The sequence below is a fragment of the Juglans regia genome, chromosome 11 (genome assembly GCF_001411555.2).
Source record: "Juglans regia cultivar Chandler chromosome 11, Walnut 2.0, whole genome shotgun sequence".
NCBI lineage: Eukaryota > Viridiplantae > Streptophyta > Magnoliopsida > Fagales > Juglandaceae > Juglans > Juglans regia.
Genome location: NC_049911.1, coordinates 1,876,196 through 1,897,029, shown reverse-complemented (window position 1 = coordinate 1,897,029; position 20,834 = coordinate 1,876,196). Strand labels below are relative to the sequence as shown.

Here is a 20,834-nt window from a genome sequence, read left to right as displayed (position 1 = left end):
CTGGGTGTCCTGCTGATGAGTATTAGCCACATCTAACATGAAGGAAAGCTTTGGTGCAACATCAATTCATGCGCGACTAGAAGATATTTGGTTAAATGAAAACATGAAGGTGAATATAAGTCTGATTAAAACAAAACCAAAAAAATATAAAACAATTAAGGTCTGTTTGTAAACTGAAACTTGAAGGTCTGCTACATACAATCGTAAAGTGTGCAAGCGTCGTACAATCGTTTTGAAAAAGAGTGAGATCTATTATTAAAATATTAATTTTTTTTATGTAGGTCTTGTATTTATTTATTTTTTTTAAAGTGATTGTATAATACTTGCGTACTTATGATTATAATTATCATTTCTCTTTATGGATAGTCACGCAAGATCCACAACTCAACTAATTACACAAAAAAAAATCAAGCAATTTCATTCACCCAAACATTTGTGTTCGATCGATGAAGTGGTTGGAGTTGTGTTGTTTAAACGAACAAGCACAAAGGAATACTATGCATTCCGAGTCCTTTTCCATCAAAATCTACCCCAAATATATCCGCCCTCTCTCTCTCTCTCTCTCTCTCTCTCTCTCTCTCTCCCGCCTCCCGCGCACGTGCACTACACTGAAACCGAACGTTGCACAAGCAAGACCGTTGCTTCTCATAGACAAAAACAGCAGGTGTCACTGTCCCATTTTCATGGATGAAATCCAAATGGATCTTCCACAAACTCAGATCCCACTCTCCCGCTTGGGCTTCCCGTTTTCTCTCTCCCTTCAGAACCCAAACCCGCCAGAACCCAGTTTCGGAAATCTCAATATTTGTCCTCGATCACTCAGACATAAGCTTACTCTTATACATTTGTGGAAAAGAATGTCTCCTGCATTTGGGTTCTTCCATCCATGCCTCGATCATCAAGAACTTTGAATTTTTCGACCCCGAGAACCGGGTTAATATCCGGAGCGCCCTAGTTGTTTGGAATTCCCTCCTGTCTATGTACTCGAAATCCGGAGAGTTGTCAAATGCAGTTAAACTGTTTAGTTATATGCCTATGAAAGATACCGTTTCATGGAATACAATTGTTTCTGGGTTTTTAAGAAATGGGGAGTTTGATACTGGGTTTGGGTTATTCAAAAGAATGTGCGAATCTGGTTTTTATCAATTTGATAAAGCTACTTTGACTACTATTTTATCAGCTTGTGATGGACCTGAGTTTTGTTATGTAAGTAAAATGATGCATGGTCTAGTAATTTCAAGTGGCTACTTGCAGGAAATTGCAGTGGGGAATGCTTTGATAACGACTTATTATAAATGTGGGTGTTTTAGCTCCGGAAGGCAGGTTTTTGATGAAATGCTTGAAAGGAATGTTATTACTTGGACGGCCGTAATCTCAGGCCTTGCACAGAATGGGTTCCATGAAGAAAGTTTGAATCTTTTCGTAGAGATGCGTTGTGGTTCAGTTGATCCTAATTCTTTGACATACTTGAGCTCCCTTATGGCATGTTCAGGTTTGCAGGCACTAAAGGAAGGGCTTCAAATTCATGGGCTCCTTTGGAAATTGGGAATTCAATCAGAATTTTGCATTGAGAGTGCTCTAATGGACATGTATTCAAAGTGTGGTAGTGTAAAAGATGCATGGAAGATCTTTGAGTCTACAACAGAATTTGATGAGGTTGCCTTGACTGTTATCCTCGTGGGTTTTGCCCAAAATGGATTTGAGGAAGAGGCTATACAAATTTTCACTAAAATTGTGAAGGCAGGAATTGAGGTTGACCCTGACATGGTTTCAGCTGTTCTTGGGGCATTTGGAGTTGATACTTCATTAGGTTTTGGTACGCAAATTCACTCTTTAGCTATCAAAAAGAACTTCAGTTGTAATATTTTTGTCAGTAATGGGCTTATAAACATGTATTCTAAGTGCGGAGATCTGGAGGATTCGGTAAAGGTCTTCACTCAAATGCCTAAAAGGAACTCTGTCTCATGGAACTCCTTAATCGCAGCTTTTGCCCGTCATGGGGATGGCTCCAAAGCACTACAAATGTATGAACATATGAGGTTGGAAGGCATACAGCCAACAGACGTGACATTTCTGTCTTTGCTCCATGCTTGCAGCCATGTTGGCTTAGTTCAAAGGGGCATGCAGTTGTTGGAATCCATGGCTAAAGATCATGGGTTGAGTCCAAGATCGGAACACTATGCTTGTGTTGTTGACATGTTGGGTCGAGCAGGACTTCTGAATGAAGCTAGAAAGTTTATTGAGGGATTACCTGAGAATCCTGGTTTAGACATTTGGCAAGCATTGCTTGGTGCTTGTAGCATTCAAGGAGATTCAGAGATGGGAAAATATGCTGCTGATCAGTTGCTTTTGGCAGCACCTGAAAGCTCAGCACCATACATTGTATTGGCCAATATATATTCTTCTGAAGGCAGGTGGAAAGAGAGAGCCAGGACTATTAAGAGAATGAAGGATATGGGGGTGGCAAAAGAAACAGGTATAAGTTGGATCGAGATCGAAAATAAAACCCACAGCTTTGTTGTCGGGGGCAGAATGCATCCTCAAGCTGAGAACATATATGGGCTTTTGACAGAGTTATTTAGACACTTGACAGACGAAGGATATGTTCCAGATAAGAGGTTTATTCTATTTTACATGGATCAGGATGGGTGATAAGCATTGGCCTAATCTGTTCTACACTCAAATGTACACTTTCTATTAGTCAGTCTTTATACTGATAATCTCTCTCTCTCATATATATAATGATTTTGAGATGTTTTAGGTCTACATACAAATCTTACACAAAGAAATTTACACTGACATGAAATGTAATACGTCAGATCTACTTTACCGTAAAAATTGTTTTATACTCTAATGAATTAGATTAAACCATGTAAGCATGTAGACTTTCTTGTGTAAGATTCTGTGTAGACTAAACATTTTTCATTGAAATTTTGATTTGTTAGCTGGTTCATAGTTTAACTGGTTTTGCCCACTTAGCATACTTGGTAGGAAAATGCAGAGGGAAGAAATTAACAGAAAACGAGTAGATCGTGATCTTTTAATCTTTTAAGTCTTGGAAATGATTAAGTTACATTACACCTGACAAGTTAATTTCTTTGTTCACGATCCTGCTGCATATTACATGCCATGTTTTTTCTCTCGCTCCATCCCCGTGCGCCTAGGCAAGTTCACAAGCACACACATATCCACTTTCCAGGCACATGCAAACTGCTCAGTGTGGCGTTTCCAATCTTAGAGAAGGAAGCATTCCCTCAAATCAGAGATAAAAAATGGTTTTCAGCCTTATGTAAGGAAGACAGTCACTGACATGGCCTGAAAGAGTTTCAGAGTGTTTTAACCATTTCATCTTTGACGTTTGTAAAATAAAGCTATAAATACTGTCTGGACCAAGGCATTTGATGACCAGAGTTGTAAAACAGAGCAAAAGTTCACGATGCAAAGAAAGAGAACAGAGTGCCTAACTATCCTCGGGATTTACGACAGGAGGAAGCAAGCCAATGCCATTGAGAGGTCATCAAGAATAGTGGGTTGGGTGGAAGCATGGATGGAGGCTCCATCATGGAGCTGCTGAAAATAAGCACTAAAGCGCAGAAGGATTGGAAATTTTGGTACTGAGGATAATGGCAGTCAACCCGTTATTGTTGCTTCCAGAGTTTATCTTCCCTTATGTATTGTTCTTGAAGTTCTCTGAATGTTTCCATTGATGGAGGTTGGAGTTGCACATGGTCAATGTCTTTTCCTAGGGCTGTGATTTTCTCTTGAATATAAAACTAAAGCTTTTGACATGAAACAAAAGCTGGGGATCTAGAGAAATTGGTTTGCTATGTTTTTCAAACCACATTAAAACTGCTTTACTACAGGGTCCAAAATTCAATTAATTTTTAGGACTTTCAAAGCAAAGAGCATTTGGGATGGGGTGGTAGAGAAGGTTGAGCAACGACTTTCAGGATGGAAACGGCTATATTTATCGAGAGGGGGGAGATTAACCTTTATTAAAAGCACTCTTTCCAACCTTCCCACTTACTATCTTTCTCTATTTCCATTACCGGTGGGTGTAGCAAACCGGTTAGAAAAGTTGTTTAGAGCTTTTTTGTGGGGTGGTATGGGGGAGGAATCCAAACTTCACCTTGTGAGTTGGCAAAGGGTGAGCTGTCCATTGGCGAATGGGGGGTTAGGGGTACGAAACTTGTGTGTTTTCAACAAGGCACTCTTAGGGAAGTGGCTGTGGAGGTATCATAAGGAAGGGAATTCGCTGTGGAGAGAGGTTATTGATCATAAGTATGGTTGTGAGTGGGGGGAATGGTGCTCTAAGGAGGGTAGGGGGTCTTACGGAGTAAGCTTGTGGAAATTCATAAGGAAGGGGTGGAATACCTTTGAAAAACATCTTAAGTTTGAGGTGGGTGATGGAACACGTACCCGCTTTTGGTTCGATGTATGGAGTGGGGAGAGTCCTCTTTGCCTGGCTTTCCCAGGTGCTTTTAATTTGGCTGGAAATCAGCAAGCTCCAGTTTCAAAAGTTCTATGTCGTGCCAATGGGATGGTCACTTGGAATGTCACTTTTACAAGAAATGCTCAGGACTGGGAATTAGAAGAGCTGGCAGAGTTTTACAGTTACTTATATTCAGCAAAGCTAGGGGCCAATGGGGGAGACCGTATGTTGTGGACTCACACGAGGAAAGAGAAGTTTACTGTTAAATCTTTCTATAAGGCTTTGACAGTCCTACAGCCCACTTTCTTTCCATGGAAGAGTATATGGAAGGTGTTAGTGTCTTCTAAAGTTGCTTTTTTCACTTGGACAGCTGCTCATGGGAAGATATTGACGGTTGACAATTTAAGAAAACGAGGTATGGTGATCATGGAGTTGTGCTACATGTGTAAAAAAAGTGGAGAATCGGTAGATCACTTGCTCTTACATTGTGAGGTGGTTGGGGAGCTTTGGGCTGGTATTCTTAGTAGAGCTGGGCTAAGTTGGGCTATGCCCAAGAGTGTGGTGTATTAGTGGATTATATTTATTTGAATTAATTCCTATGTTATCTATGTATTTTCTGGTATAGATATATTTGGACAGCTGTATAGGATTTATATGATTTGTAATTTGAATATTTAGATTATGTAGATAAGTATGGGAAACAAATCTTATCCAATATTTGAATCCCTATAGGATAGGAAGTCAGTTTTCGAATGGCTAATTGGATGTAATCTATTTTGACTATTTAATGAATGAGAGGGGAGAGGATGAATTATTCAGTCAAAGAGAAATCTGTTATGGTATCAAGAGCAGGTTCATAATTTTTTTTCTACGAATTTTTTTCCTTTCTCGGGGGATTTCTTTGTGGGTTATCCATTCTCGGCGCTGGCTGAGTTCGTGTTTGGTCTTCCGTGTGCTTCTCGGTGCCTTCCTTGTTTGTTCTTGACCTCCCGCGTGACTATCGGCATTGTCTGAGTTGAAGGTTGGGGTTTCTTGTGACTTTCAACAACCTCGTAGTGTTCCTTGTGCATTATCGGCGCTGTCTGCGTCGATCTTTGGCTTCTGTTTCGGGAAAAAAAAAAAAAAAACAATTTTCTCTGTTTCGGTGATTATCGGCACTCTGTTTCAGAGTGTACTGTGGATTTCTGAGGTCATCGGCACCTTCTGTGACTGTTTTCTGGGCTGCGATACGTTGTACTGTGTGAGGGTGCTCACTTCTCAGACTATCGACGTTTTCTGCAGCAGTTTGGTCCTTGGTGAGGATTGTTACATCTAGGGTTTCTTGTCTATCATGTCTTCTGAAATTAGAGATTCCCTTCTGGTTCGATTCAATGGTAAGAATTATGCTGCATGGTCTTTTCAGTTTCAAATTTTGGTGAAAGGAAAGGAACTTTGGGGTCATATTGATGGGAGTAGTGTGGCACCAGAAGACAAAGTTCAGCGGGCTTCTTGGGAAAGCAAGGATGCCCGAGTCATGTCTTGGATTCTAGGATCTGTTGATCCTCACATTATCTTGAATTTACGCTCATTCAAGAATGCTCGTGATATGTGGAATCATCTCAAGCGGCTGTACACTCAGAATAATGCAGCAAGGAGATTTCACCTTGAACTAGAGATGTCGAATTTCTCTCAAGGAGCTCTCTCTGTGGAGGAGTTTTATTCTGGTTTTTGCAACTTGTGGGCTGAGTATACAGATATTGTATACACTTCAATTCCAGCAACAAGTTTGGCCGATATTCAAGCTGTTCATGAAGCAAGTATGCGGGCACAGTTTCTTATGAAACTAAGGCCGGAATTTGAATTTATTCGTGCTAATCTGATGAACCGAGATCCGGTGCCTCCACTTGATATGTGTTTGGGAGAGATATTTCGAGAGGAGCAAAGATTGATGACTCAAACAGCCATGGAACAAACTACTTCAGCTCCTGTGGCATATGCAGCTCAAGGAAAAATCAAAGGGAGGGATTTCAGCACTACTCAATGCTATAGTTGCAAAGGTTATGGGCATCTTGCTGCAAATTGTTCTAAGAAAACTTGCAACTATTGCAAGAAGCAAGGACATATTATCAAGGATTGCCCAATACGTCCGCCACGTCGCCAAGCAACTGCCTATTCAGCTGCTGCTGAGGCTACTAGTGCTGCCAGTTCTACCTTGGTCCCTTCCTCTCATGTTCCAGCTTCCACTTCTCAAAATTCCATTCCTATTACACCAGAAATGGTCCAACAAATGATAATCTCAGCTCTTTCAGCTTTTGGTATTTCAGGTAAAACCAAATCTGCCTCTAAACCTTGGTATTTTGATTCCGGTGCCACCAATCATATGACAAGTACCTCTAACTCTCTTGTTAATGTCTCACGGTATTCTGGTCCTCTTCAAATTCACACGGCAGATGGTAGTTCCCTACCTATCACTGCCGTAGGTGACATTTCTCCTTCCTTAAATAATGTTTTGGTGTCTCCTTCATTAAATACCAATCTGATTTCTATTGGACAATTAGTTGACAGAAATTGTAGAGTGTCATTCACTTCTTCTGGTTGTCTTGTACAGGATCAGGTGACAGGGAAGATGATCGCGAGGGGTCCTAAAGAGGGTCGGCTGTTTCCTTTATGTTTAGATTCCAAATCTGTTGAGTCAAAGTCTTTATCTTCGTTTTCTTGTAATGTTGGTATTTTGAGTGTGAAGGATTGGCATAGGCGGTTGGGCCATCCCAATTCTCACATACTTCATAAGTTGTCATCTTCTGGTTTAATAGGAAATAAAGATCTCTATTCTCTTGCTCAATTAAATTTTGATTGTGATACATGCAAGTTAGCTAAGAGTAAAGTTTTGCCTTTTCCTTCAAAAGGATCTCATGCCACTCGTGCCTTTGATGTTATTCATAGTGATGTGTGGGGTATTGCCCCGATAGAATCTCATGATCGTTATAAATATTTTGTGACGTTTATTGATGATTATACTCGTTTTACATGGATTTACTTTCTTCGCACTAAGAATGAAGTATTTTCGGTATTCAAGCGTTTCTTGGCTTATCTTGCTAATCAATTCTCTACCTCTATTAAGGTTCTTCGCTCTGATTCAGGAGGAGAATATATATCTACTGAGTTTCAAATATTTCTTCAAGATCAAGGAATTATTTCTCAACGTTCTTGTCCATATACTCCACAACAAAATGGAGTAGCTGAAAGAAAGAATCGTCATCTTCTTGATATGGTCCGGGCTCTCCTAATTGATTCGGGTGTGCCCTCTCGTTTTTGGTGTGAAACTTTGTCTACTGCTGTATATTTAATTAATAGATTACCTACTCTAGTATTAGACAATGTTTCTCCTTATTCTTTGCTATTTGGGCACTCTCCAGACTATTCTCAGTTGCACTCTTTTGGTTGTGTTTGTTTTGTGCATCTTCCATCTCACGAAAGACACAAACTTTCTGCTCAATCAGTCAAATGTGCTTTTTTAGGGTATAATTCTTTTCAGAAGGGTTTTGTTTGTTATGATCCTCAAGCTAAACGCATTAGAGTTTCTCGCAATGTGGTGTTCTTTGACAAACAACAATTTTTTCATACTCATATAGACCCTATTCCTCCTAGTTTCTGTGTGTTGCCAAATTTCTCAGATAAAGATACAACTTCTACACTAGCTTCCGCTCGGTTTAAACCTGGTTGTGTTTACACCAGGCGCAAACCATCTCATCCAGAAGATCTGACCGCTCTTTCTGCCCCTCCTGAGCATCCGCCCGTGCCTCCTGATCAATCACTTGACACATCTTATGATCCACCACCACGCCGGCATACTTCTAGAGTCTCCAAACCCCCGAATCGGTATGGTTTTTCATCTCATTCTTCTATGTCAGCTACACTTTCTTCTATTGCTATTCCCTCCTCTTATAAGCAGGCTATGGAACATGAGTGTTGGAGGGATGCCATGCAAGTAGAAATGGATGCACTAGCGGTCAATGACACTTGGGATATTGTGTCTTGCCCTTCTTCTGTGACACCTATTGGTAGTAAGTGGGTGTATTCTGTGAAGCTTAGATCAGATGGGTCCCTTGAGAGATATAAAGCTCGTTTGGTAGCTTTGGGAAATAGACAAGAATATGGGATTGATTATGACGAGACGTTTGCTCCTGTTGCTAAGATGACGACTGTTCGTCTCCTTCTTGCTATTTCCGCTTCTCAGTCTTGGAAATTGCATCAGATGGATGTGAAGAATGCTTTTCTTCATGGTGATTTAAAAGAAACAATTTACATGAAACTTCCTTCTGGTATGCCCCTTTCCTCAGCTAATGATGTTTGTAAGCTGAAAAGGTCATTGTATGGTCTAAAACAAGCTCCCAGAGCTTGGTTTGAGAAGTTTCGCAATACCTTACTTGAGTTTCAATTCACTCAGAGTGCGTATGATGCTTCTTTGTTCCTTCATAAGAGTGATTTTGGCTTTGTTTTTCTGTTGGTCTATGTGGATGATATCATTATTACTGGATCCGATATTGAATTTATTCAAAAGGTTCAGATGCATCTTCATAGGGTCTTTCATATGAAAGATTTGGGACTATTGACTTATTTCTTGGGGCTGGAAGTTCACAATCAGCCACATGGGTTATTTATTAATCAACATAAATACACCCAGGACCTTGTTCAGTTGGCTGGGTTGGGGGAGACTACTTCAGTTGATACTCCTATGGAAGTCAATGTGAAGTATCGGAAGGATGAGGGTGATTTACTTTCTGATTCTACATTATATAGAAAGCTTGTTGGAAGTCTAATCTATCTCACTATCACACGTCCGGATATCTCATATGCGGTCCATATTGTCAGTAAATTTATGGACACTCCTAGGCACTTGCATTTAGTGGCTGTTCGTCGTATTATTAGATACTTGATTGGGACCCCTAATCGTGGGTTATTTTTTCCTGCTGGCACTTCTCTACAACTTATGGTTTATAGTGATGCCGATTGGGCTGGTTGCCCAGATTCTAGGCGTTCTACAACTGGGTGGTGTATTTTTCTTGGAGATTCACTCATCTCCTGGAAATGCAAAAAGCAAGAGTGTGTTTCTAAATCCTCTACTGAAGCTGAATATAGAGCTATGTCAGCAGCATGCTCTGAGGTGATGTGGTTGCGGGGCATTCTTCAAGAGATTGGTTTTTCACAAGATCGGCCAACTCCTCTTCATGGTGACAACACTAGTGCCATTCAAATTGCTGCCAATCCAGTATTTCATGAGCGTACCAAACATATTGAAGTCGATTGTCACTATATTCGTCAAGCCTATGAGGCTATGTCGATTATTCTTCCTCATATCTCTACGGATCTTCAAGTAGCTGATATATTCACGAAAGCGATGACAAGACAGCGGCATCAATTCCTAGTTAGCAAATTGATGCTAGTAGATACACCAGCATCAATTTGAGGGGGGATATTAGTGGATTATATTTATTTGAATTAATTCCTATGTTATCTATGTATTTTCTGGTATAGATATATTTGGACAGCTGTATAGGATTTATATGATTTGTAATTTGAATATTTAGATTATGTAGATAAGTATGGGAAACAAATCTTATCCAATATTTGAATCCCTATAGGATAGGAAGTCAGTTTTCGAATGGCTAATTGGATGTAATCTATTTTGACTATTTAATGAATGAGAGGGGAGAGGATGAATTATTCAGTCAAAGAGAAATCTGTTATGGTGGACCTATTAGCATGCTGGAATAGGTCTCACAGTAGTGCCCAATTAGCAGCCGTGTGGCGGATGATTCCTTTGTGCTTAATGTGGTGTTTATGGTTGGAAAGGAATGACAGATGTTTTAATAACAAGGAGCGTGCAATGGGGGAAATCTGGAACTTCTTTGTATTCTCTATTTTCCAGTGGTTTTCTGCTATTGTATTGAGGGGAGGGAATGTTCATGAGTTCTTATCTTCTTTCTAGTCTATTAGAATGTAATTAGGTGCCTCTCTTAGTATATTTCCTGTGTACTTGGGCACTGCCTAATTTCATTCACATCAATAAAAATTATTACTTATCAAAAAAAAAGAACGGCTTGGGAAGAGGATTAAAAGACCCAAGTTGTCCCCAAGAATTGAAGGCTTAGGAAAGATTTGTAAACAGAAGACCGCAATTTCTTCTAGATATGGACAACATAAACCAAAAAGAAATTGAGTTTAGAACCCATGGTATTGATTAAACTTCTTGCTTGGTTTTCCTTGATCTTGTTTTCCATTAAAGGCAAGAAAGCTTAGATGGGAGAAGAAATTCTATTGATACGACTGAGTTTCTTCTAAACTAGAACCCATCTATAAAAATGACAAAGTGTCAATTACAAGTTGGAGGAGTTCCACTACTTAAAACTTTTTTTTTTCTTTTTCTATTGAAAGAAGAGCAAATAGCATTAAGATACCTTGAATTCTTATCTGAATTACATATAAGATCTAAAATAAGAAGAAGGATAGACATATAAATCAACTTCTACAACATTTATTAAGCATTAATGTTTTCCTAAAAATCCCGATCTTATGCAGTTATAAATATTATAAGACTCATTTTATGTCTATTTTTATCTTTACTTTAAACTCTAGAATTTGAAAAAAAAAAGAAGTTAAAAACGTCTAATTGATTTCCTCTTTCGAAGAAGGGTTATTTAATAATATATTGAACTACCAAGAGAATGACAGCAATTATAATGTTGGCTTCAGGCGGCTAACTTGGTCTGTTAGTGTTAGATGACATTTAAAACATGTAGCATATAATGCTAAGATACACATAAATGCATTGAAAGCAGAGCTCATTTTAATGAAGTAAGCTTTCATACAACAAACCCCACTGCTGCTGAAGTTTCTGCCACTTTTCTCGCAGATCGAAAGGAGACTCAGAAGAAGTGGCAGAAACTCTAGATCATCATTAATTCTCGAGTATCATGTAGGGACTAGATTGCATCAATTAGGTTCTTCAGTTGGTGCAGAAGAATACTATATACAAATTTTGTTGCCATAATAATTTAATGAAAATTTCTTCAATTTTATGCCTGCCCTTCTCACTTCCAGTATTGGTGGGAATTACCCTCATCCCTCTCTCCCAATGTGTAATTTTACCGCTTATCCCAAAAGTTTAAGTTGATGAAATGAAATAGATTTTATTATTTATTTTATATCTTAACATTTTCACTTACATGTAGGTCAAACTCTCCCTCAATGGGTGGCCTAACAAGTGGAATATTTAATTAAATTAGATAAAGTGTAGAGTCAAGGTTTGAATTCAGGATCTCTGCTCTGATACTATGTATAATCACCAGTTATTCCAAAAATTTAATTAACTGATGAAAAGAAGTAGATTTTGTTATTTATTTTATATCTTAACACCCCAATGTACTACTGCATATGCTCTCTACCCTTCTCTCAATGTAATACATATATTATAGCCTCATTTGCTTATAGAATTGACATAAAAGTACAGGACACTCAATCCCTTGATGAACTTATACTCGTAGGAATCAGAGAGAGCAGTCAGGCATTATTAGCTATAGCCAGGGGTCATATTGTGTTGCATTAAATGCACTTATAAGCCCCCCAACAACCATTGATAGTGATTCCAAGGCTTCTAATCTATTTATTCCGTTGAGCTACCAAGAACTACCAAGATAAGGAAAGAAAATCCTCCTCACCTGCTTTGCCAAGTATTAAATCTTGTCTAGCAGGTTCCATGATAGACAATAAATAAGTGATTTCTGCAAAGTATCTCAAAGCAAACCATACAAATATAAACGAGAGAGAGAGAGAGAATGGAATGCAATAAGGTAACAGCAGTAATATTGTTCATCTCACTCATCTCACATGTTCTGACATCAGCAGCATCTGAATCTGTCTGTGGAGATGTCACTGATTGCCAAGCTCTTCTAAAATTCAAGGAAGCCATAACAAGTGATCCAAGAGGTTATCTCCAAGCTTGGAATAAAGCCAATTCCTTCTGCAACTGGACAGGGATTACATGCCATCCACATCTCCAAAACCGGGTCATAGCTCTTGAGCTTATTGACATGGGCTTACAAGGAGTTATTTCATCATTCCTATCCAATCTTTCCCTTCTCACCAGCCTTTCTTTATACAGAAACCGCTTCCATGGAGAAATTCCATCTGCTTTGGGAAGGCTTCCAAATTTAGTATATTTGAATCTGAGCACAAACCTTCTTGAGAGTGAAATCCCAGACTTACTACAAGGCTGTCAAAGTTTGGAAATCTTAGACTTGAGTAGCAACTATCTATCTGGAATTCCTGAAGAACTTTGCTCGATGAAGAACCTGATGCACTTGAATCTCGCTGTAAACAACCTCACCGGAGACATGCCGTCGTTTCTGTCAAAGCTGACACAGCTAATAGAATGAAACTTGGCTGCAAATTTCTTCACCGGAAAGATCCCTTCAGAGCTTGGAGCTCTAGATAAGCTGGAGATCATGTACTTACATGTGAACTATCTCGAGGGAACGATACCTTCCTTGTTAAGTAACTGTACTGCTTTATGTGAAATTTCAATGATTCAGAATTTTCTAAGTGGAGAAATCCCTTCAGAACTTGGTGACAAGCTCCAAAAGTTGCAGGTTGTACTTGCTAAATAACAGTTTCTCTGGGAAAATTCCAGTATCCCTCTCGAATCTTTCTCAGTTGGCACTCCTTGATCTTAGCATGAACAAATTAGAGGGTGACGTTCCACAAGAGTTGGGGAAGTTAGAGAACCTTGAGATTCTCTACTTTCATAGCAATGACCTGGGAGGCGGCTCTGACAACTCTTCCCTCAGTTTCTTAACAGCACTTACAAACTGTTCATTGCTAAAAAAACTGAACTTTGCTTCATGTTTGTTCGCCGGAAATCTACCGGCTTCTATTGGTGCTCTTTCGAAAGAATTTTATTACTTCAATCTCTTGAATAACCGTATTACAGGAGAGATACCAGGAAGTATTGGGAACTTGAGCAGCCTTGTGCACTTAACTCTGTGGGGCAACTTTTTGGATGGAAGAATACCTACAACATTCGGAAAGCTTCAGCAGTTGCAAAGGTTAGACTTGGGAACAAACGGACTTTCTGGGCCAATTCCCGAGGACATGGGAAACATGGATAATCTTGGTTTGCTGGATGTGAGTGATAACTTGATTAGCGGGTCGATTCCCTCTACACTTGGTAATCTCTCTGAACTGAGATATCTTTGTCTGGAAACCGCCTATCAGGAAAGCTTCCCCTCGAACTCACCCGATGTTCTCGCATGATGCTTATTGATTTATCCTTCAATGCCTTGCAAGGATCTATTCCCGTAGAGATCAGCAACTTTTCGAACTTGGAACTCTCACTCAACTTCTCAAACAATAACTTTCAAGGGGAGATGCTTGCAACCATTGGCAAACTGATACATGTACAGTGAATGGACTTGTCAGGGAATAGGCTTTCTGGTGCCATACCAAGTTCGATTCGAAGTTGCATATCTTTGGTGTATTTGAACCTGTCCAACAACATGCTTGAAGGTACAATCCCGGAGGACTTGAAACTGATCACTTATCTTTCAGTGCTGGACTTGGCTCATAATCAATTAACTGGTAAAGTTCCAGGTGGATCTTTAATGAGCATTCTCTCAAGAATCTTAATTTGTCATATAACAACTTAACAGGAGAAGTTCCAAATACTAGAAGGTTCAATAGAAGCTCATTCATGGGGTTGTGTGGTGACCCTGAACAACTTGGTCTTCCTCCCTGTGAAGTTCAGAAGCAAAAGCAGCGGAGAAACAAAAGTTCCTATGTGATTGCAATTGCTGTAAGCTGTACTTTATTGTTTTTGGTGCTGGTAGCTGTCTTTATTTTCTGCTGCTGCTGCTGCTTCAGGAAAGAAGCTACTAACTTATCACATTCAATAGTATTGGCTTTCCCCATCAACCATGGAAACCAAACTTTTACACAAAGGGAACTTGAAATTGCAACAGATGGGTTCAGTGAGGAGAACTTGCTGGGAAGGGGTAGCTTTGGATCAGTTTATAAAGCAATCATGGACAAGGGAAAATCTGTCTTGGCAGTGAAGGTTTTAGATGGAGAGTCGGTTCAGAGTTACAAAATATGCAAAAGGGAGTGTCAGATAATATCTGGAATCAAGCACCGCAATCTGGTTAGATTGCTTGGATCAGCTTGGAGTTCACAATTCAAGGCTATAGTGCTGGAGTATGTGGGAAATGGGAACTTGGAACAGCATCTTTATCCCCACGGATTGGAGATAGACAGTTGTGAATTGAAACTGCGTTGCAGACTGGGAATAGCGTTGGATATTGCACATGGATTGCAGTATCTGCATGAGGATTGTCTAGCTCAGGTTGTGCATTTTGATCTGAAGCCACAAAACGTCCTTCTCGACAATGATATGGTGGCTCATGTAGCAGATTTTGGCATAGGAAAGCTTATCTTAGCTGACAAACAAAAAGAATACGTTAGCACAACATGTGTCATACGAGGAACAGTAGGTTATATAGCCCCAGCCCGCCAGGTATGCATGTGATCATTAGCTTATAATGATGATCATGCTTTGTTTCTTTATTTACCTCGTCTAACATATATGAGTACTAATATATAGTAGAGTTACGACAAGTTCTACTAGTCTTATATGATCTCGATTCTTTCAAATTTCTACTTGAATTTGATGGTTCTAAATGGGAGAGCGGTAAACATATGAAGTGGCTGACTCTACAATATTAAATTGTTTAGACAACATTAAATATTATCATAAAGATTGTTGATCCCATTTCATATATCAATCTCTCTCTCAATTTGAGGTTTTCAAGTTTCGTCAAGAACTTGAATATATCTCTTTTTTTCGATTTTATGAAAAAATTGTCATGATCAATCAAAAACTAAAATAAAAAATAAATTCAAACTAGTACTCATTTCATTGATCTTGTTGTGTCACCAATCATTTGAACTGTAAGTCAGTTAATAAGACTTTTGTAATAAAATTTATGATAAGTTTAGGAACCCTCCGTATAGTAAATCTTTGACAACATTGGAAATTGAGAGCCAATTGAGAAAACTCTTGCAGCTTCTTCAACTAGCATTACGATAAGATACCTGCAGCATGCAAAGAAGATCCTAAACAAGATATAATCATTGCAAACAAGACAGAAATATGCATCAAACACCTAAGCCAACTAAGTGTTCATATAAAGAAAGCATCATGTGGTAGATAGTTCCATGCGTGAGTTGGTAGTAGTAGTAGTCATGTAATCAATATTACACTAAACATATCTTTAACTTAATCCATTAATGTAAATATGGTTCAATTTGATGAAACGTGAAGAATCCTACCGGAGCTTGACATGCCACGAATCCTCTTAAAAGAGATCAGGGGTGGTTCGGAATGCATGAGCAATACTAATTGATAGGGCCTCATTGATAAATACTAATACAACTATGAATTAATTTCAGTATGATGGTGGTGTTATATTGACCTTTTCCATTCATCATTTCCTCCCTTTGTTAAGCATTTACATTAAAGCAAATTATATATGCATGCAGCAGTTCCTGCTGACATACACAGTTGCTTTTGAACAGAATATGGACAGGGCATTGAAGTTTCAACAAGAGGGGATGTATACAGTTATGGTATCATGCTGCTAGAGATGATGACTCGAAAGAAGCCCACAAGTGAGTTGTTTTCAGATGGCCTGGATCTAAGGAAATGGGTGGCCTCTGCATTTCCTAACAGTATAATGGATGTTCTGGACACCTCATTAAAGCAGGAGGCAAGTTCAGGGGCAGGCTCAAGTAGTGATGCACAAAGGCTTGAGCACTGCTGCTCCCAGATCATAGACACAAGGTTGATGTGTACAGAAGAGAATCCACATAAAAGACCACCTATGTCTTTGGTCGTACAAAGGTTGAAGAAGTTATGGAAGGAACAAAGATATGAAAGACAAAGGGTGTAATCTCAAGTTGTTGAAACTTGAATATTTTCCAAATTTTTCTGTAATTGAGCTTTGATACAATTCTAGTTCTTTTTTATTATTGCTTTCGGTGTTTGTTTTGAGTGTAACGTTCTTCAATTACTAAATTTATAATATGAGATCTAGGGAAAATAAATTGAAGTGTGGTGTAGTATTTTAAACCTTTAAATTTTAAAATTATCTAATATTTATTGATATAGTTTTTTGAACAAATAATTTGTGCAAGGATCTTGCACACTCTAAATTTATAGATAAATACTTAAGTCACAAAGAAATTATATAAAAATAAACTTATAAATTGACGTGGCTTGATGCAATACGTTAAATTGTAAAATTATTTTTATTGTAAAAAAGATCTAACGGATTACATGAAAACCTATAAGTCTACGAGTTTATTTGTGTATACTTTCTTTGTGTATGTAGTATTTCTCAAATTTATATCTAGTATTGCTTTACCTTTTTATGTTAGTTTAAAATTATGTCCATGACTTTCTACATGTTCTCAAATAAGAGTAAAGTTCTTGTTTAAAAGATTTTATAAATTTCTATAAATGATATCAACAAGTAAAGATGAGAAAAATAAAAGATGAATGGTTTTTGGAAAAGAAAAAGGATAAAATTAATATTTTCATGGATCATTATAAATAGGATTTCTAACAAATAAATAAATTAATATTTATTGTATATTGTTGAGAGAGAGAGAGAGAGAGAGAGAGAGATCCAACACAAAAATAAATTAAATACGAGAAAAAAAAAACATAAAGGAAAGAAAAGTGAGAACCTAACATACACAACCACAGCACTTTATCGTCTGAAGTTTGAACCACTGGCACTTTAATGTGAACTACAGTCTACGGCTCTGCTTCTTGCCACCGAGAGACAGAGAGAGAGAGAGAGAGAGATGGAATGTTTGCTTCTCTGCAGTTCGACCCCTTCAATTCTTCCGTTTCGAAAAGCCGTAACATTTCCCAACGGTCACCATTTTCCCTCCAATTTTAGAAACCCAGAATTGTTTTCCTCTTCTCTTTCAAGTCTGAATTATACAAATTGCAGAGAGAGAATCGGAGTGGACGCTCCTCTTTCCAGTACTTCGGCTTACGTCGTCCTCGGCGTTGAGCCTGACTGTTCTGCCGCCGAGCTCAAAGCCGCTTTCCGAGCTAAAGTACATACATTTACCCTATTCGAATCAGCGTATGCTCTGTTTTTTTTTTGTTTTTAGTTGCGATAAAAATGGAGGAAAATAAGAGAAATTTGACTTTTGCGTTATGGTTTCTTTTTTTTTTTTCTCGCCGGGGGTGGATTTGGCGGCTAATAAAGAACTATTTTTTGAGGGGCTGATGAAGAACTCTGCTAAGCCATTTAGGTGATTTGGCCTCAGCTTGGTGGAGTATTTATTTGGGTGGGTATTGGAAAAGATACAGAACTGGAATTGTAATTATAGACAAGGCCTTGGATATGTAAAAACACAAATAAAGTGTATTTGATTTCCACAATTCATAATTACTTATTGTTTGGTGGTTGTAGACCTAATTTCTTTCCTGTGATTTAAACAAAGGTGAAGCAATTCCATCCTGACGTGAATAGAGATGGGCCAGATTCTGATACAATGATTCGCCGAGTCATCCAGGCATATGAGGTACTGCTAGTGCTAGTTATAAATATTTGGACTGGGCTAAAAAGGGAAAGCCAAATATGGGTTTGATGCCAAGTGTTGAATTCAGATTGTAGGGAAACTCTCACATTATGTAGAATTAATCTGGTGGTTATTATTCATGTCACTAATCTTAAGTTTTTGTATTGTTTCATTTTGCGTCTCTTCCGGCTTCTTGTTGCCTATTTTTTAATACATCCGGTATCATTGTCTAAATATGCTGATTTATATAATTAAGCTTAAAAAACATTACAGCTGTATGCAGAACCGACTTGTTTTTTAATTCTAGACTTGTAATAACTACAACTAGTAACTGTTGTTAGATAATATGTGTGCAGATGTTATCAAACTACAGTCGATCAGAGATCATCGAGAGGTAAACCTTTCCTATGTGTCAAGAATTTTATAGCAGGGTGTGCTTGTAGTTTCTTTTTTTTTTTTAGTTTACATTTTCCCTATCACTCACATTGAAATTACGCTTACAACTGTTGATTTGGACTGTTAGTTGTTTGGTTGTGTACGCTGGCACCAAGTGAAATTGCCAACTTTATCAAAATGACAGTAGTAATCAACGATTCAACGTCTTGCTCTCTGCGCTTGATAGTGTATCTGGCTACATCGTGTGAAGTACTTACTGGTGCATGTTAATGGTGTTTTTCTAACAGGATGTACATAAAATAAATATGAAACAAACATTTCCCGCATCTTTTGCTTGACTTTCTATGAATCATAACCTTTTCCCTGAGATCTAAATGATTTGATTTATTTGTTTTATATGTTGTCTGTTTCATTCGTTGTACATCTTATAATACTCTCACTATTGAAGTTGCATTTGTAGGGAATGTTTAGATCCCTTCGAAAATCCAGAATGTGAAGCATTTGATCTCTTTGTTAATGAGGTTCTCTGTCTTGGCAAAGGTACTGCTGCATTCATTATATTGTATGTTACAATTGCTGGGTCTATTCTTCCCCTGTTGCATGCACGTAGATTGCCATAAAAAAAGGTACCCTTGGTTATCATCATATGCATGAAGTGCTCTCGGGAAATCGTCTCATTGTCATGAACTAATCCCCGTGTGGAAATCCTGTTCATGCTGAGTTCCATTGATACTCTGCACTAATGGATGAAAATCTCAAGTTTTAGAGATATTTGACTCTTTATTTTCTATTTCTTACTTTTGTGATAGTATGTCATCTTGAAAAACCCCAGAAATTCTTGTACAATCATCTTATTATACTAAAACCTTATGCAATTAGGTAATTACAGCATCAAAGTTGATAAGCCTTGGTACAGCTATATTTGTGAAAATCACTTCTTAGCATCTTGGAAAGAGGTCAAGCAAATGATTTTAGTCAAAGTGTGATATTTTGGTCTTTCTTTCACTGTTGCTATTTCTAAATCATCTGCAGGCTGTCCATATTCTTGTGTAAAAGGGGCCCCTCATGCCTTCACGTATGCTTCCACCGGAACTGCTAGGGTATCTTCACAAGGTTGGTTAATTTGCTAGTACGTTGTACTTATTTTCTCATGCATTGTGTGTAGAAAGAACAGATGAAAGTAAGATGGGGTGCAGGCAAGTTGTTTTTATTATAGTAGTATAGTCATTTTTATTTGATGGGGTTAAGGATATTTTAAAAGAAGGGGATAGAAGAACGAGAACAAAGGCACATATTACCACTCACCAGTTTAGTTTGGTGGTTTTAACACTATAAATGAACAGAAAATCAGCCCAATGATATGCTTTATTATTTCAACTTTAAAGCCTCTGTGTAATTTGATTAGGACATGGTGACGATTACCAAGTTCAGATGGCAGTGGGTCAGTGCCCAAGAAGTTGTATTTATTACGTTACACCTTCGCAGAGAATTATGTTAGAGGAGCTACTGGACAGGTATATCTCATAACTCCCCAGAAATCATTGTTGATAGTCGTAGAGGCTAAAATTAATCCAGAGAACTAATAGAACTAATACCCTGTAGCCACAACTGTGAAAGAAATGGAGCAGGCTTGTGTTCTTAATTCAGCTTGATTAGTGTATTAATTGCATTCTCATGCTCCATCTCTTTTACTGCCAAAAGCTTAAAATATAAACACACGGATTTGTAATATAAATAGCCTTGATTTTGTCACATCTCACTCACAAATATACAAGCATACAATTTGGGTTATATCTTATGGTTGTTCACAATTGTTCTCTTTCTGGTTTATTTTGATATTGCAGCATCTTGAACAAGCCTTATGATACATCAGCCGAGGCAGAATTGCTTTATTCTCTTATGGCTAAAGCCAAGTTTGAGAACAATCGATACCAAAAGCCAAAGAAGCAACCCAAAACTTCAACCAAACATGTTGATTGGTTTTGACAATTGGACTGCGGGTTTGTATGTGGCTTTGATTTTTATTACCAAATTCACCAAACAGCACTCTGCTTATTGGAGAAAAGGGAAGCCGATACTGCTTACAGATGTTAGTAGGAGCCTTCTTGTTAAGTGCATGTACATAAGAAAAGCCAAGGGACAAAATATATTTTTGTTTGTGTAATGAAGTCATAACACCATATTTTTGAAGGAAATGTTTGTAAATATTGGAAGTTTCTGTTTTTTTGTGACTCGGGGGCTCACGCTTATGCTCCAAGAAACTGTTCTTTACTTGCTGATGAGCATTTTGGTCCCCTCCCCTATTTGGTCGGCCTTCTTACCAATCTGCCTTCTTTCTCTTGAGAAGGAAATTCCGAGCCCCACATATCTGCCA

The 20,834-nt window shown here is 38.3% G+C and overlaps 5 protein-coding genes across 8 annotated transcripts; all 5 read left to right on the top strand.

The window, feature by feature from the left end:
• Window positions 1-550: 550 nt before the first annotated feature.
• On the top strand, window positions 551-16,115 carry LOC109008068 (pentatricopeptide repeat-containing protein At3g05340). The gene is made up of 2 exons (XM_018988017.2): window positions 551-2,685; window positions 16,040-16,115. Exon 1 carries the CDS (start codon window positions 688-690, stop codon window positions 2,650-2,652), a length of 1,965 nt encoding a protein of 654 aa, XP_018843562.2. The 5' UTR covers window positions 551-687; the 3' UTR covers window positions 2,653-2,685; window positions 16,040-16,115.
• On the top strand, window positions 12,233-12,860 carry LOC118343853 (putative receptor-like protein kinase At3g47110). Its single transcript, XM_035683099.1, has one exon. The coding sequence runs from the start codon at window positions 12,247-12,249 to the stop codon at window positions 12,844-12,846; it is 600 nt and encodes a 199-aa protein (XP_035538992.1). The 5' UTR covers window positions 12,233-12,246; the 3' UTR covers window positions 12,847-12,860.
• LOC118343854 (putative receptor-like protein kinase At3g47110) lies at window positions 13,130-13,730 on the top strand. Its single transcript, XM_035683100.1, has one exon. It carries the CDS (start codon window positions 13,145-13,147, stop codon window positions 13,721-13,723), a length of 579 nt encoding a protein of 192 aa, XP_035538993.1. The 5' UTR covers window positions 13,130-13,144; the 3' UTR covers window positions 13,724-13,730.
• Window positions 13,876-16,413, top strand: LOC109008055 (probable LRR receptor-like serine/threonine-protein kinase At3g47570). Its single transcript, XM_018988002.2, has 3 exons — window positions 13,876-14,059; window positions 14,119-14,978; window positions 16,051-16,413. Exons 1-3 carry the CDS (start codon window positions 13,876-13,878, stop codon window positions 16,411-16,413), a joined length of 1,407 nt encoding a protein of 468 aa, XP_018843547.2.
• Window positions 16,414-17,220: 807 nt separating this feature from the next.
• On the top strand, window positions 17,221-20,763 carry LOC109008071. 4 transcript variants are annotated; one of them, XM_018988022.2, is made up of 7 exons: window positions 17,221-17,593; window positions 17,987-18,067; window positions 18,421-18,458; window positions 18,921-19,000; window positions 19,493-19,573; window positions 19,866-19,974; window positions 20,305-20,763. In XM_018988022.2, the coding sequence occupies exons 1-7, from the start codon at window positions 17,333-17,335 to the stop codon at window positions 20,444-20,446; spliced, it is 792 nt and encodes a 263-aa protein (XP_018843567.2). In that variant the 5' UTR covers window positions 17,221-17,332; the 3' UTR covers window positions 20,447-20,763. The 4 variants fall into 4 exon arrangements, with proteins under 4 accessions (XP_018843567.2, XP_018843566.2, XP_035538990.1 ...); XM_018988021.2 differs by having other exon boundaries at window positions 18,406-18,458; XM_035683097.1 differs by lacking the exon at window positions 17,221-17,593 and adding an exon at window positions 17,724-17,830 and having other exon boundaries at window positions 18,406-18,458.
• The last annotated feature ends 71 nt before the right edge of the window (window positions 20,764-20,834 follow it).